This window comes from Solanum dulcamara, chromosome 2 (genome assembly GCF_947179165.1).
Source record: "Solanum dulcamara chromosome 2, daSolDulc1.2, whole genome shotgun sequence".
Lineage (NCBI taxonomy): Eukaryota > Viridiplantae > Streptophyta > Magnoliopsida > Solanales > Solanaceae > Solanum > Solanum dulcamara.
The window spans coordinates 69,406,533-69,424,618 of record NC_077238.1 but is presented as its reverse complement, the minus strand read 5'-3'; the positions used below and the strand labels follow the sequence as shown (position 1 = coordinate 69,424,618).

The window sequence follows — 18,086 nt, the reverse complement described above, 5'->3', positions numbered from 1 at the left end:
TATTAACATGTAATAAAAATGATGAAAAATAGTGAAAACAAAAATCTCTAATATATCACACATAATTTTTATACATATGTTTTTCTTTGAATTATCCAAAAACTCTACATCACTGCACTAATTATTAATTAGTTCTTGCAAAGATATGAAAGAGTTGGAATCTTTTGTTTTCAATGTAACTACCAAACAGTTTATGTCGATAACTGACGTGGTGAATCATGCAAAGTGAAATTAGAATTCTTAACCAATTGCATAAATTTAAAATTAGAATTTATAATTTTTACATGTACATGAATTTAAATTTTAGCAGTTATCCATAATGTACGTGTTTGAAAGTGTGCATATAGTATGATGTAAACGTGGGAAAGTTGAAATGAAAATGGTAAGGGAAATGAAAAAATGGGATAGTTTCCTCTTACTAAACTCTTCTCTTTTTGGTAATTTTTCTTTTTTTTTTTCCAGTTTTTTTGTATTAATTAAAAAATAAAAATAAAAATTGATATTCGATATTTTTTAAATACCGAAACAGAAATACCGAATACCAAAATCCAAATACCGAATTTTATATTTTAATACCGAATATCGAATCGAATTACCGAATATCGAAATACCAAAATAACCAATTCGATTTGATAATTCGGTTTTCGATATTTTAATGTCCAGCCTTAAGGACATCCACACTTTGGTTATTTTACAAGACTACACAATTTAATTTTCTATAAAAAGTTGCCCCACTAGATTTTTTAAATTTGTGCTTCATTAAGTGACTATTTCAAGTTTTGGTTGTTTGATTTTTCAACATTCAAAATTTTCAGTCACTCTCTATCCTCCATTATTTCCCTCTCTACAAACAAACTCAGTAAGTAATGGAAACGAGAAGACCCATTTCGATCGGAGCACAGCAGGCAGAGACCCTAGGCCAAGACGACGACGACGACTTGTCAGAATCGGAGTCAGAAGAAGAAATACAACAACTGGAAGAAGAAATACGACACCTGGAACAAAAAGTTCAACAAATGGCTGAGAAAATTGTTGATTACAGAACCACACTTCCGGGTCAGCTTAAAACTACTCTCGACTCCATTATTGCTGCTCAAAGACCCCTTTTTGATAACCCCGAATCTCAACCTGGATGCTCCAATCACCCACCTACGTGCGGTACGTTTCTAGGGTTCTTCTCAGATTCACAATGTTTAATTTCACGGAAAATTATTTAGTATTGGAATCGGATAACGTATAGAGTTCAATGGTTATAATATACATATGATTCCAATTAATTTGTTATTGTTGATTGATTGATTGAAAATGTTTTATGTTGTTTAATAGGAACATTATAATGGTAATATTTGGTGTCTTTATTCAAACTTCTCTCCCTTTATTTTTGTTTTGTATGCAGCCAACTCTCAGTTACAATAACAATAACATATCCCAGTGAAATTCCACATGTGGGGTTTGGGGTTTGGGGAGGGTAGAGTGTACTAGAGAGATTGTTTTCGAAAGACTGGAACAAGCAGCCAACTCTTTGTTAGATGGAAAGAAATCAACTACCTTCTGAGTTTCTGCTAGGATTTAAGCCCTAGTCTCCTCTAGTCTTTATTCCAGCTTCATTGACCTGCAATGTAGGCCAGATTTAAGGTACTTTTCTCCATTTCTTACACATAGAAGTAAATTCACAATACAAGAAGGCCACAGTTATCAAACGGTCTTACAAACACATTATAGAGACTTCTGAATGCGTGAATTCCTTGAGAATAACAAATTGTTTATTCTATCTTATAAAGAAACAAATTTGTCCGTCCTATTTCTGTATAAACTGAAAACCCATGTCTTTATAGTTAAAATTCTCAGATAGCATGTCCTTATTAGGTAAGCTACTAATCAGGGGAGGTTGTTAGACTTTGGTGTCAGCTGAGGCATGGGAGTCCAGAAATCGCTGTGTAAATGTTCTACCTGAGTTTTGAGGAGATCATAGGTAGAGAGGAGATTTGGGGTGACATCATTGTCGTGGCCTTTGAACTTGGTCCCATATCGTGTTTTGAAACTCATACATTATGGTAAAAAGGATGCCCTTCTGTTCTTAACACTTGAACTTCTTTCTCTGTTCTCTTAGGCCATATTTGAGTTGGTTAATGCTTGGGTGAACTTGCAGTGCTATGAACTATGGTGGTGTCATAGATCTCTCTATTGACGTGAGCTCATTCTTGCTTTCTCATGTCAAATCTACTACTCTGTTGTAGGATGCAGGCTTGCAGCCATCAAACTAGTCATTCATGTCGTCTATGATCATGTACAATAGGTTTGTATGTGGTTCTAGCTAGCTAGATATATCGAGGCCACCAAACTACTCAATCGGCTTTAGCTGTGTGCCTATTGTTGTGTACTGTACGATAGTTTGGGTTTAGCTTGACCCAACAAATTAAGCCATTATGTGAATATGAGTTTTCCATTATTCTCATATTCTTGAGTTCATAATGATTGAAAAAAGAGTATTGCCTTGTTAATTGAAGCTGTGCTGAAGGATAGTTTGGGTTTAGCATGGCCCTTTGAATTAAGCCATTATGCGAATACGAGTTTCCATTATTCTTATGTTCTCGAGTGCCTAATGATTGAAAAAAGAGTATATCCTTATTAATTGAAACTGTACTGACGGATAGTTTGTGTGCAGGTTGGCTCACCAAGTTAAGTCATTATGTGAACATGAGTTTTCCATTATTCTCATATTCTTGAGTTCATGATGCTTGAGAAAATAGTATTACCTTCTTATTGAAACTCTGTGCAAAATTAGATCAATATCACACCAACAAACACTACCACATGTAATGGAACAGTAAAGTAAGAAAGCAGTGATCTGAATCAAAGCTGGCTAGTAAAATGATTAGAAAAAAGAAATTAGTAAAGATACAACTGCATCTCTCTTGTCCCGAGCAATATAAGCTAAGGATCAAAACATAGTTTAAACATAACAATAAAAAAGAAACACGAAGTTTGCAATGTGGTTTATGAGCAAGTTCCATCATAATGCAGTTGAGTGCAAAAGGAGATAAGGTTCCTTTGCCACAATATTTTTGTTGAGTGATTGGTTTTCCTCTTCCATTTTCCTCTTTTAATAAATGTTGAAGGAAGGGTTTGTTTCTGAATGAACTGTCTCCACATTATCTTAGCAGGAGTAGGTGTTCTTAAATTATTTTAGTGCTTCTTGATGATACTGGAAGTAGTTTCTTATCTGTCTTTAAAATTTTCAGAATGGGGTTGCGTTTCCAGATGTGCTTTTCCTCCTTTTTGTACGTTGTGTCTCCTGATTGTCCCTGCAATTGATAAACCTGTTCTCCTTTTCAATTATTTTTGGACCAGTGCCTTTAGAAATAATGAACCATTGCTAGATATGTGTCTCTTTTGGTCTTTAGGTTTTTCACAGAGAGAAGTTGTCCCCGATTGTCTTCAAACTGGAGGTGTTTCAGATCTGGAAGATTTCCTTGTTAACTGTTTAAGTTGGAGACAAAATTATGAAACGTTATTATAGGGGTAGTGGTAAAAATCATACAGACCCTAAGAAAAATAAGCTCATGTATTATACAAAGAACTTTAGGAAGGGGAAGTCAACAAGAAAGTTATATGGTTCCACCTACTAGGATAGAGACCTAATAAGTTTTTGTCGTAATTCCCTGGAAAGTTTAAGCAGTGTTGTGAAAGGCGATCGCCTCGTCGCCAATGGCGAGAGGCGAGGCGACCCTTCATCGTCTATTAGCTCTGTGGTGCTGCCATCTTCAAAAGGCGACACCATGGCGACAATGGCGAGAAAAGCGTCGCTTTTTGTATTTTCTTTAAAAAGGGCGACCAATTTAGGGTTTTAAAAGTTAAAAGGTAATTTTAGGGTTTTCTTTTCAAATTTACATAGTTGCACTCTTAGACCGGGACTCCAACCAATTGACTTGACTAGATTTCTCCGGCAACCAACCAGACTTTTTCGGTGACTCCAAAGTCCAACCAATACGTATTTTTTCCTTTCTTCATCGTTTCTTCTTCAGATTTCTTCTTCCTCTGTTTCTTTTTCCTTCTTTTTTAGACTTCAGAGTTACTTCTACCTCTGTTTTTTCTCATTGTTTTGACTTTTGTTTTGTTTTTTTCAAAATTCAAGTTCCAGACTTTTTGTATCTACTATCTATTTTCAGTTTTTGAATTGAAATATTTGCTAATATGTTATTGCTATTGAGATTTTGATTAATTATATATGCAATTGAATATTTTAAACTCTTGGTATTAATTGGTGCTGCACTTTGAAAAGGCAAGAGTCTCGCTGCTCACGACAGCCTTTCGCCGTCCAAAACACTGTTTAAGCCTTAGATATATCTGGAACCTTATAAACTGCTGAACAATTGTTGACTATTCAATGTGGGATCTTTAGTGTAATAAAATGAAAGAGGACTCACAATCCTCTTTTCAGTTTGATATGAGTTCTTGCTTTTGCTTTACTTTTAAAAAATGATTTTTTTTTTTTTTTGCTTGAGAGCTACAACGCTAGAGACATGTTCATAGAGTGATTAGGAGCTAAATGCACTTTAATCACAGATTTTTTCGTTAAGGTTTTATCTTTGTCATTAGTTTAAGCCTTGAAAAATGCATGCAGAAATGCAAAGATCTGTATCAAACTTGTGGATTTACAGATTCGTTTTCTTTGTAATGATTATTCTGATCACTGTCACAGACGTTGAAGGGCATGGTGCCACCTTAGCTGGAGAGGTGCAGAAAGAAGCTGAGAAAGCGCAGCTCCTTAAACAGAAGATAACAAGTAATGCATCTGCCATACCTATTGTATTGAACAGGATGAAGGAAGGTATGGCAAAGATTGACAAACTACAGTCTAGCAATAAAGTTATTCATCCTGCCTTTAAAAGGGGAAGAACTAGCCGATAAGCCCCTGCTAGATACTGCTCGCTGTGGTGTAGAACACGTAGTTTCTTATTATGCTTTACAGCTTGGACTGTTGCGGGACTCTTGAGCTGTGTTCTAGAGAAATATTTATTGACATGGCTCTAACATAGTCAGGGAACACTTTATTTCTGTAATTAAGTGCAGCATTAGTTAGTTTTGTATGTAATTCTTAATGGTGATAGGGTTAGGTTCTGATGATGAAATGAGAATATGTAATCCATTTAGTTTAGGTTGTGATTTTTATGGAGCTCCACATTGTACAATTTTTTTTGGTTCTAGATTTGTTGTACATGTACTCCATTATTCTGTGTCCATGGAAAGAGATAATGTTTCTATCCAGTTGTATTTCCTAATGTATTCTTTTTGCTGTTGGGCGTGTGGTGCACTGAAGCTTTGGACTCTATACAACATACCCTGATGATAAGATGTATGAATATAGAAATCAGCAACCTGAGTTATATTATTAATATACTAGTACAAATCAAGTGTAATTTTTTTAATTTTGGTTTCTTATGCGGTATTCGGTATCTGCATTAGAGTCCGATTAATTTGGATTTGAGCCTCGTAGGACCCTATTCGAGGAACTGCTCCCTTTAAGGATTTTTCCATACTCAGGAATTGAACTTAAGACTTCTGATTAAGGGAGAAACAGTCTTATCCATTGCACTACATCGTTTGATAGTGAGTGTAATTGTTATTAAGTTTTATCAACATCTAATTTTAGGAGTGTTTGACCATAGATTTTTTTTTAATTCAAAAATCAATGTTTGATTATAAATGATTCAAATTCAAGTTGAAGTGTATTTCAAATTTGGAAAATAACTTATAATTTATTTTTCAACTCATTTTTCACTTTTGAAGTTGTATTTAAGTATATATAAGCATGAACATAGTTTCAAATATATTGTGCAAAAAATATTATCAAATACAATTCTATCTTCATCTCCAACTCCATAAATTCCAAACAAAGTGAAAAAATATTTGAAATATATGACCAAAGACCTGCTTAGTTTGCAGATACTATATTTTTTTGAATAACGGAATAACGAATTAGGAATTAGAGAAATACAAAATAATAATTTTCCTTTCATCCAAAGAATGTCATGTTTTTTGAAATGTGCTGATCTTTCACAAGAACAGTACTCACTCTGGTCCAATGAATTGGTAAGACTTTTTTCACCGTTGAAAATAAGTAAATTTTTTCAAAATTCAAGATAATAATTGAGACTTTTTGTCTTCATATTTATCCTTTATAAATGGTTATTAGTTATTTTATATTTTCTAGTAAAATAATTTGAGAACAATGAAAAGAGTAATAATAGAAAGTAGCTTTTATACCGTGTTTGGATGGTTGTTATCCATTGTATCGTATTGTATTGTATTGTTAATTTAAATATAAAAAAAATAGCGGTTTTAGTTCTTGTGTTATTGCATAATTCCATTTTTAGTCTCTGTATTATTTGACTATGCACATTTAACATTTAATTATTTGAAGTGTGCGATTTTGGTTCTTAGAGTTAACAAAAGTTAATTATAAATGAAATTTTAATTTTTTTTAAAGAGTAAAAATTGTTAGGACACCATAGATAGCCTTAAAAAGCCTGTCCACCTACTAAACTCTCAAATGTAATCGTATTTGATCTTGATTAGTAACCATTGAAAAAATGAGAAAGAAAGAGTCGCTAAACAATAAAAAACAGAGCATAGAGCATTTGAATAAAATGAAATTAATAATTAAAATATAATTTTAATTTTATAAACACAAGCGTTTAGAATCACCAACCCTTCAATTTATTTTATTTTATATATTTCAAAATAATCATTTTGTTAAATAATTAACTTTTGTTAACTCCAAGGACCAAAATCCACACTTCAAATAATTAAAGGTTTAATGTACATAGTTAAATAATACAGGGACTAAGACTGCTATTTCCTCTTAAATATAATATTTGTTTTGGTTGTTGTTTAAATTTTATTGTATCGTATTGTTTATATTTATTGTTAGATAAAAAACCCATGTAATGATCAATTGTGTGATCACATCGTTACTTTAATATTTTCTTCTCAATTTGTTTTTATTTATTATTTAATAATTATATTGTATTTTTTACCCTATCTTTTCATAATAGCTCTATCCTGTATCTTATTTTTCTTGTAGATTTATCATTCAAATTTCTAATTTATGATATTAAATAACAACAAAAAATGATATAATTTATCCAAATATTATATTTATTAAAATAATAAAGTATAATATTATGAAAGAATATTTAACAAACATGGAAACAACAGTGTTAATATTCGGAAATATTACTAGAAAAATTACTTTTTAATAAATAATTATCGATTTTAGCGATACTTTTTATTTATTATCATTTATAGCAATATATAACAATATTGTGATATATCTACTATGTATTAAAAGTGAATTATGCATGCAATATAAATGTATTATAAGTGTTTTAAAATATATTATACTTGTTTGGTAAGAAATTGACACAATGTATTATAAATGTATTAAAATATGTGATAAATTAAGTATCCATGAATAAAATTTGTATTATATGAGTTTTATAAATTATTCTCACTAATATATATTAAAGTTGTATTATAATTGTATTATAAGTGTTCAGTAAAAAAAATATTATTACTATAAATAGTAAATATTTTCTTAATGTTGTACATTTATGTAAATTTCCAAGAGATTGAAAATGAAAAATACAAAGTGGCCCGCCGTTTTCAATATAAATACAAAACTAGCCCAGAAAAACCCTACTCAATTAATTCACTCCCCGAGCAGAGTCCACAAACGCCTTCTCCAATTTCTGAGATCTGCGCAAAAACCCTAGACTCCATTTGTGGTTTTGCTTCAAATTTATTCACAATGTCGATGTCGAAGAGTTCTAAGATGCTTCAATACATCAATTATCGCATGCGTGTTACTATCCAAGATGGCCGTCAATTAATCGGCAAGTTTATGGCATTTGATCGTCATATGAATCTCGTACTCGGCGATTGTGAAGAGTTTCGTAAGCTTCCTCCTACTAAAGGTTCTAAAGAAGAACGTGAAGATCGCCGTACACTTGGTCTTCTACTTCTCAGGGGTGAAGAAGTTATTTCCATGACTGTTGAAGGTCCTCCACCTCCGGATGATTCTCGTGTTAAAGCTACTGCTGGTGGTGGTGTTTCTGCTGTTCCCGGTCCCGGTTTGGGTCGGGCTGCGGGTCGGGGTGTTCCGACTGGTCCGATGGTTCATGCTCAGCCTGGTCTTGCTGGTCCTGTTCGTGGTGTTGGTGGACCTGCACCGGGAATGATGCAGCCACAGATTTCTCGTCCGCCGATTAACTACCCGCAGCAGCCTCCTCCTCCTATGGTTAGGCCACCTGGTGGTGGGCCTCCACCGCCAATGCAAATGCAAATGCAAAGACCTGGTGGCCCACCTATGCCACCGCCTCCACAGTTCAGGCCTGGTGGGCCTGGACCATTTCCGCCTCAGTTTGGTCAGAGGCCTATGGGACCACCACCTCCACAGATGATGAGAGGTCCTCCACCACCAGGGGCGCAGCCACCAAGACCAGGAATGCCAGGTGGCCCGCCTCACCCAGGGATGCCTCCACCACCTCCTGGTGGGCAAGTTCCAGTCTTTGGACCTCCTCGCCCGGGAATGCCACCCCCTCCAAATGCACCTCACCAGCAGAATCAGCAGCAGTAGTAGAAATCAGTACGTTACTGTTAATCTTCAAGTATAGCTCTATATTACTTGTCTAAGTTCATTCTAAGTATAACAATGTCTTTGTAGAGTATAATATGCAAACTAAAAATGCAGCCCCTTGAATCTAGTTTGAGCTAAGTATTATAGTACTTCTTGGATTAGAGGCTACTTTATTTTCAGTAATTATGATATGGTGAGTTTCTTGTATGATGATTGGTCTGGAATAGGCTAATTGACATAATAAGCTCGACCTTTTTAAGCTGCAATTTAATTTTGATGAGTAGCTGTTTGCATAATATTATTGCAAAGTTGATGAACCATTTTATTATTGTTGTATGCATTTATTGAAGATGGCCTATACATACAACTCTCACAAAATATGATGGACATTTTTTTCCTTGAAAGATCGCCTGTCTCTGATCATTTGGTTGTTGCACTGAAGAAGGTAGTGATTTTATATCATCCAAACAGGAACTTTTTTTACGCTGTTTTGTGTTGAATTTAAGTTTGTCAATCTTGAAATCCAGATGGTGCGCTGTTATGATGTTGTCTCTTGATGGATCTGGAAGGTGTGGATGGAAATTGCTCTGGTTTTGAATATATAGTGACATAGGTTTTGAACAGACAGAAGTATTGAGAAAATATCATGGACACTGAATTTGCCTAGAGTTTGAATAATATCTTTTATTGACATGATATCCCTTCAGAGAGTATTTGAAGTTCTCCCTTCGTCCTTAGCTTCTTAGGCATATCATTTTCTTCCATCCCGTGAAAAATCATTTTTGCTTGAATGGAATGTCCACTGTGAAAAAGTGTTATCCACTTGTACTATTTTCACATTGCAGTCAGTATTGTAATTTATAAAATATCTGTAACAAACTCAAATATAATAACTTATGACACATTTTTCTATTCATCTCCATGAAAAGACAAGCAGGTCAGTAAAATGAGGTGAGATGGTAATTGTTCTTGCAAGCTGAAGTTCTGTAGTATGTTGGGTTCTTAGGTTGTACATTTTGCATGAACTCTTTGGATACATATATAGATGGCTGATGTACTAACTAACTATGCATAATTGGCTTGTTCGAGTATTTTCCAAGTTTTAGTGTCTGAATCACTTGTGGTAGACCAGAGCGGAATTGACTGCATTGCGACATCCTATTATGATGACGAACTTAAATGCTAGTCTGATGTTGTAATGCGGAAGTTCTTATTCTCGTAACTGTTGTAGAATCTCTTGGAAAAGAATTTGGAGTAAGTTAGGTTGGAATGATTAACAACCCAAGAAACTGTAAAAGCTTCATAGTATTTCATCTAGACCACAATAAACTGTGCTGGATTGCTAAGGCTCTAGAGGTTAGATGAATCCTATATTTGCTGGTAGAAACCCCTCCTCTAAATATCTCCCAACCATTAATGAAGACTTCATTTGAAGAATACCCCCCTCCTCCCCCCCCCCCTACGGAAAAAGAAAGAATTCAGCATAGCTTGACTTATAACTAACTAATTACTTTGTTTTCTTGTAGGGCTTGCTCTGTAAAGGCGTCAAGTAGTCATTAGCTTCTCCTGCTTACCTCACTGGTGGTTATTTTAGGTTCTTTTCCTTGCAAAAGAAAAAGCACTTGGCTAAGGATTTGGTGTTTGAGTACTCGGGTTTGATGGTGGTAGAGTGACATTTGCTTTCAAAGAGCTTGTAGTTGTGCGAGATAGGAGAGTTCAAACCAATGTTCTTAGCAGTATTTGCCAAACTTGCCCTCTTTTTATTTTCAATATTGCTTTCTGATATGTGACTTAATGAAGATTTCAGTTGGTTGTTCAATCAGTAATGGCAGTCTGTCATTTACATATGTTTATTTTTCATGGAAGAATTAGTTGAGGATATTTGTTTCTCAGCAAATGTTGGAGTGCTCTTATGTTGTTGATAAACTAACTCTAAGAAGAGATTTTGTGAAGGGACGGGAAGGAATTCAAGTGGGATGGTGATTTTGAAAGAAAAGGTTAAGCTGCCTTTTCTGAATATCATAAATACCTTGAATAGTCAAACTGTGCTCAACACATTATTGACTTGACCCGAATAATAAAAAGTTCAAATTTCATCAATAGAAATATGAAGATGGAGAGTTACTCAAATAATGAGTCTTAAAAGTATTGCATCATTACTAATTAAGAACAACGTGAGAAAGAATATCATATGAACATCCTTTTGAAAACATCTAGACAATCAAAATTTATATATTTACTTTTTATTGGTCTTCATGTCTTACTTCTGTCTCTCAAAATTATCACACTCTTATTATTTGCTATTTGAAAGCAATGCCCCTCCTTGTCTCTGACTTCATGTTACTCATCAAGCAACAAGGAATTGAACCTCTAAGCTTATAATGAGACATGCTGATTATTCTAAATCTTTTTAGATGACATAGGTAGTTTGGTATCTCACCTTTAAATTGATCATCTTTAAGAAGAATATTCAGTGCAAATATGTTTCATCCGTATCAAGCTCACTTTAAATCTGAAAATCTTGAATACTATTACTTGATATTGACGCTTTTAACAAAACTAGTAACGATAGTCTGTGTCGTATACGGGCTCAATAACATTAACTTTTGAGAATTTACATAAATATTATTATTTTAGAAGCTAATTACTTCTTTTTTCACAACTTTGCCTTATTACATAAAATCTCATAAATAATAAGATGATGATACATAGAAAAGCCTTTATTAGATACATGGACAATTAATTCTGAAAATTTAAATTAATCAAATCCCTTAATATAAGGCGGAAATCAAGGATTGTATCTATGTTTAATTAATTTCATTTTATTACTCTTTGAAATAATAAATTCATTAATATTACTAATAAAAGACAAAAACATGTATATCTTAGTTATGTAATTTGATTAATTTCATTTTATTACTCTTAAAATAATAAATTCATTAATTTGATGTATCTAGTATTAATTTCATGCATCTGTTATATGTATCGAGTATTAATTTCATGTATCTGTTTATATGTATCTAGTATTAATCTGATGTATCAAGCATCAATTTCATATGTTATATCTAAAAATATGTATCTTGAATACATGCTGAGCAGAAACATCTAATTTGACCAGCGATGTATCTAAAATTTTTCAGCCATGTATCTGTCGACAATGGCGTTCTCCCTGGCCATGTAATTATCAGCCATTACGTTTCGCTGGCCACAAAACTGCATATTTTGACCACTATCTCTCTATCCTTTCTGACCAGAGACCATCGTCTCAAGCGAAAACTCCACTAAATCAACAATGTATCTGAAACTTTCTATATTACTGGTTTCACTAGCATTGTTTGTTAAGTTTTGAGTGCCAAATTATGTGCAGGAATAAATGTAGCAATGGCGTGCCTAGACAACAATGGGCAAATGATACGTTTTTCCAAAACCTGAAAGTCATCACTTCAAGGACATCTAATTCTAAAATACTACGTCTGAAAATATTAAACACCAGAATAAAAAATAACTTAATGTGTCCGAAAATTAAGGACATCATGTCATGTCCGAGAGAATCCAACACGAGCTAGAAGGAATATCTCACCTTGGAACCTGATGTGCTGGACATTGGCTAGAGCTGATGTCGAGTCGAAGTCGATGGAACACTTGCTGCACTCCACAAAATAAAACAAAGAAAAATACAAGTAGGGATCAGTACGGGACAACATGTACTGAGTAGGTATCATCGGCTGACTCAAAATAGAAATCAATATGCATAAAGTAATAGCGGGAAATCAATCATAGCACTTAACAGGTGACAATCAACAAGATCAAGATCAAATGATAACACAATGAATAATTACATAACCAATCAACAATATTAAGATCACACATGAGGACTCAGACTTCCACATCACGCTCTTTTAGAAATGAGTTATTGGAGATTGGCTAGCATTAAGTCATTTTAATTTATTTTCCTTTAATATTATCGTGCCGGAATGTGACACCCGATCCAAATATACCGTGCTGGAACATGACACCCGATCCAAATATATTATGTCGGAACGTGACATCCGATCCAAACATACTGTGTCAGAATGTGACACCCGATCCAAACATGCCGTGTCAGCTCGTGACACCCGATCCAAACATGCCGTGTCGGCTCGTGACACCCGATCCAAACATACCGTGTCGGCTCGTGACATCCGATCCAAATATAATTAATTTATCATGCTTTATTATTATATTCCACTTTATTAACAATATTTCATCAGACCTTCTTTATTCAAGACACCATTTTTGATAGGGCAAGTTCAAGATTATGAATTTCACGGTCTTGAGATTTCAAACCAATCACAACAACATACCAACCATCCAAACCACAACAATTAAATGCATAGTAAACTTCACACATTACTCAATGACTATCAATCGCTATTAAGAGTCTATCTATGATATAGAATAAACCATAACCTATCTCAATCGATGAATCGAAGCCAAATAAGCTGATTTACCAATGCTTTTCCTTTCTTCAACACCTTGGAACGTTTCCAATCTATCAAGTATACAATATTCATAAGCAAACGAGTCTGTAGACACCCATATTACTGTATGTTTAGCCTAGATCTAAAATTCACCCAAATCTATAATCAATTTTCTAAATCTCAAGACTAAGGTTAAGTCTTAATTCCTCCAATTAACATAACTCTAATGATATTCGTATAATACAATACACCTACTATTTAATTATCTATTTTAATATGTCAAAACCTTGAATTTTTAATGTGATACTGCAGGAAATTTCTATAATTGAAATCAAGAAATGTCCAGTAAATAACTTACTACAAACTACATGCATGACACTAATCTCTCTACAATCTGTTCCATACATATATAAAATATAACATAATGACTAATGCTCAATTCATTAATGTTCAAACATTGCATCATTAGCCAATGATTGTCATTAATTCCTAACCAATAGAAAAGAAAAAGAAAAAAAAATCAATTCTGCAGCCCTCTTAAAAATCTCTTCTATTTTTTCCCCACTAAATACTATAATATTAAAACTACCCATCCATGCAACCACCAATATATGAATATAGAAGGAATAAAGCTCGGCTGAAGTTTGTTTACCTGAAGCCATTTTCGTCATCGTTTGCAGGCAAGTTCTCGTCTTCTCTCTTTTCTTTTCTTTTATAAAATAGTTATGTACTAAAAGTAACAAATCCTATTAATTTATTTTAATAAATATAAAATAAAAGGTATAGGGTATTAAATAAATTATCCATTTAGACCATTAATTAAATTAGTTATCTAAATTTACCCCTCAACTAAATAACCGTAGTTATCGAATAGTGCAAAATACCCATTAAACAATTACAGAATGAGTCTTTTATGAAATAAGAAACTCTAGTACTCAAAATGACCTAATGGATCATTACAATTTGCACCAAAAAATCATTTAATGTATACTAGTTCTAGAGGAGAAACGTCAATTAGGTTTACAGACTATAACTATACTAGTCAGAAAGAACTAGATGATACAGAGATAGAAAGTACCATAGAAACAGAACAAGAAGAATTTATGAATATGGAAATAATGCAAGAGGGTTACGAGGTAGATAAAGCTATAGAAGAGGCTAAGAGATTATACATAGAAAATAGTTATATATTTTTTAAATGTAAAGGATGTAAAAAAGGCAAAATGGATATAATTGAAACAATAGAACATTTTAGAATATGTAAGAATAGAAATGATAATTTAGCATATCGAATAGAGGAATCAGACATAAAAATCTTAAGGACGAAGAAAATGAAGACATTATATATATACTAAGTCACACAGAACTAATGGATGAAGAAACAAATTCACATAGTGCTAGCACTTTTCAAAGAACGAGTACAACTCCGAGTGTTAGTTATAGTATAGGAAACCTACCACGAAAAGCATGGTCTAGACCTAATATCGAAATAAAAGAAAATATAAAACCAGCAGAAAAAAATGCCAATAGAAAGACCTATCAGGCTACTAGAAGGAGGAAATAAAGGAAAAATACTAAATATAGCTGTCCATGATCCACAAATGTGGAATACAGTAATAGATTTATGGAAAGGAATATTGGTGGCAGATTTTATAAAAAACTATCATGAAACAGATGGAGAGACAATGTATAAATACATAGAAACCTCTTTAGGAGAATCATGTAAAACTGTATGGGAATCTTATAAAAGAACATATCCCCAAGAGTTTCAGGGCTTGATAGAATTAGGACCAAACCCATATAACTTTACAAATAAAATACATGTTCTATTAATAGGAGAAGACCCAAATAGTGGTTTAGTAGCATTACAAAGAAGTGTCGTAATCAAATTAGAACAATTAAGTATTTCAAATTGGTTATATATAAAGAATTTCCTTAAATATTACTTCTATTATTGCACCATTAATGGAAATACATTTGACGAAGAATTAGGAAAGAAGTTACTTCATAAATTACCAGGAGCTCTAGGAAGAGAAATAGAATAACGATGGTATAAAAGAGAAGGTGTAGTTCAAAATTCCATACCCTCATGGTCTATAGGACAAAAAATACAACATATAATGAAAATACTACAAGAAAAATGTACCAGTATACAAATACAAAAACAGCTAAAATAAAATGAAATGAATTGTTTTAAGATTATGATATATACTACACAAAGTTATGATAAAGAACCACGCAAATAAAGACGATATAAGAGAAAATCATACAACCAGAAACCGTACAGACGCAAAAAATACTTCTTAAGAAAATCCTCAGCTAAGAAGCCATACCTAAATAAAGATAGACATGTTAGAAAATATAAGAATGATAGAAACTACAAAAATAAATTAGAATGATAATATAATATACATGTGGAAGTATAGAACATCTAGCTAACATATGTCCTAAGAGAAATAATAGCAGAACTAGAAATTCTCAGCTAATAGAAGATTTTCAAGAAACCTTATTAAACGTAGACGAATTTATGTCAGACACAGAAAGTATATACTCAGTTGTAAGTGTACATATAAAAGAAAAGACTACTCAATCTGAATCATCTGATTTAGAAGAAGACAATTTAGTTAATGAAATAGGATTAGAAATAAATAACTTAGATTTAGAACACCTACAAATAAGTATCTAATGAACGACATACAAGAATGCTATCATGATTTTGCAAGATAAAAAGGAATAGACAGCAATCAATGTAGCATATGTAAATGGTACCCTAATAAAACAAATAGAGCCAAATGTAAAAATGTAATGACCCGTTAGATCATTTTGAGAACGAATCCTCCTCCTTTCATACGAGACCCTTCCCGTAAAATTTTAATGGGTTATTTGGACTATTCGGTAACTTTGGTTAATTAGTTGAGGGATAATTTTAGAGAATTAATTTAATTGATGGGCTAAAGTGTTAATTTATTTAATACCCTATACCACTTTTCTTATATTTATTAAAATAGGTTAGTAGGGTTTGTAAATTTTAATACATAATTAGTTTGGAAAAGGAAAAGAAATAATAAAAAAAAAGAAAAAAAAGAATTATATATATATAAAATCTGATGGCCTAATGCCATCAGATGTACGGAGAAAAAACAAGAGAACAACGACGCCGACGAAAAGAAAAAAAACTGGAAAAAAAATACGGAGGAAGAAAAAAAAGAAAGGGGAAAAGAAAAATAAAGGAGAAGAAAAAAATAGGGATTTTCATTCTAAAGCATCAAGATAATTATTCTCATCTTTTCCATTAAATTTTTATGCGATTATGAACATATTTTTAGGGTATATTGGTGGAGAAATAATGCTAAAATAAGAAAATATGACCCTAGGGTTCTTCATATAAAATCTTAATTTGGGAGTCGAATAATGATCCGTTTTAGTTGAAATTTGGCATGTGAGTTTATTTTATCATGAGTGAACACAATCGGAAAGAAAATTTCAGATTTGACTTCAATGACATAGAATGAGTTAGTTTCCGAATTTTGATATATTGAGATAGATAATTAAATATTAAGTATATTATATTTTATGAATTCTATTAAGTTTATGATATTGGGGACATTAGAACCTAACCCTAGGCTTAAAATTTGGAAATATGAGAGTTGCCATGTTATTTGACATCAATATTAAGAACTTGATTATAGATTTGGGTAGATTTTGGGTCTAGGCTAGACATATAATAATATTGGTGTTGTTAGTTTCGAAATCTTATTGTGATTATTTATTTGATTAGATTATACTTATTTGGAGGACCAACGAAAAGGGAAGGCTCAAGTACCGGAGTAATTGCTTGATTAATTAAGGTAAGTAAATTTCTAAACCTCAGTTTAAGCTTGTGGATGCTTGTATTTCCGTGTTATGTGTACTGGGGAGTAGTGAGAATTAGACTGGGTTATTGACTGTATAATTGGCCTTAAAAATGAAGATGAGGGGTATAAAATAGTGATCTAATGACATGTATTGGTGGAATTGATATGTCGCGATTATGGATTTATTTTGGACATGTAAAATAACTATGTTGATGTGAGATAGGAAAAATTATTGTTGTTGTCATGTTATTATCGTGAATTATATAAACATGAATTGATTGCATTGGTTCTGACATATTGTGTTGATACTGAAAATGATATGAAACAAAAAGGGTCGGGCCACACGCTCCGTGGCAGGTAATATGAACAAAGGGGTCGGGCCACACGCTTCGTGGCAGGTAATATGAACAAAGGGGTCAGGCCACACGCTCCGTGGTAGGTAATATGAACAAAGGGGTCGGGCCACACGCTCCGTGGCAGGTATTATGAAATAAAGGGGTCGGGCCACATGCTCCGTGACAAGATATATATATTGAGGGGATGGACCACACGCTCCATGGCAGGTTACATGGATAGAAATGTCCCCATGGGTTTTGGACTGTAATTCAGCGGATGTGTACTGATAGGACAGACATGCATCATCTCATTGTATTGCATCACATTTTGTTGATAATTGTGAATTCGTGTTTACCTCTTTATTGCTCTGTATATGTTGAACTTGACTTGATATGATTCATTGATGAGTATTCGTGGACTGTATTACTGTTATTATTGTACAAGTGGAGAGTTAGACTTGTTTTATGTAGGTTGTAGTTAAGGAGGTTCGGTTGGGAGGATATGAGTACTTGTATTTATTGAGCTTTGCTTAGTTTTATTTATCAACTTGCTGAGTAATGTGTTGTTTGAGACTCACCCCTTGCTTCTACACTTGTGTAGGTTGTGAGACCGGTCCTTCTTGATCTCTTAGTGTTCTCTACCACGTCTGAGGCTATCATCTCGAGTGTTGAGGTAACTGTTACATCCATCTAGCGGACACCTCTTACTCTTTTATTATGTTTTAGTCCTATTCTAGAGACAAAGACATTGTGACTGTATTTTTTTATACTTCAATAATGTATTAGTGGCTTGTAT

General features: G+C 33.2%; 2 protein-coding genes across 2 annotated transcripts; both read left to right on the top strand.

Moving 5' to 3' along the window:
* The first annotated feature begins 738 nt into the window (after positions 1–738).
* LOC129880657 (uncharacterized) lies at positions 739–5,282 on the top strand. The gene is made up of 2 exons (XM_055954785.1): positions 739–1,158; positions 4,703–5,282. The coding sequence occupies exons 1-2, from the start codon at positions 867–869 to the stop codon at positions 4,909–4,911; spliced, it is 501 nt and encodes a 166-aa protein (XP_055810760.1). The 5' UTR covers positions 739–866; the 3' UTR covers positions 4,912–5,282.
* Positions 5,283–7,701: 2,419 nt separating this feature from the next.
* Positions 7,702–10,488, top strand: LOC129880656 (uncharacterized). The gene is made up of 2 exons (XM_055954784.1): positions 7,702–8,650; positions 10,168–10,488. Exon 1 carries the CDS (start codon positions 7,814–7,816, stop codon positions 8,639–8,641), a length of 828 nt encoding a protein of 275 aa, XP_055810759.1. The 5' UTR covers positions 7,702–7,813; the 3' UTR covers positions 8,642–8,650; positions 10,168–10,488.
* Positions 10,489–18,086: the final 7,598 nt, after the last annotated feature.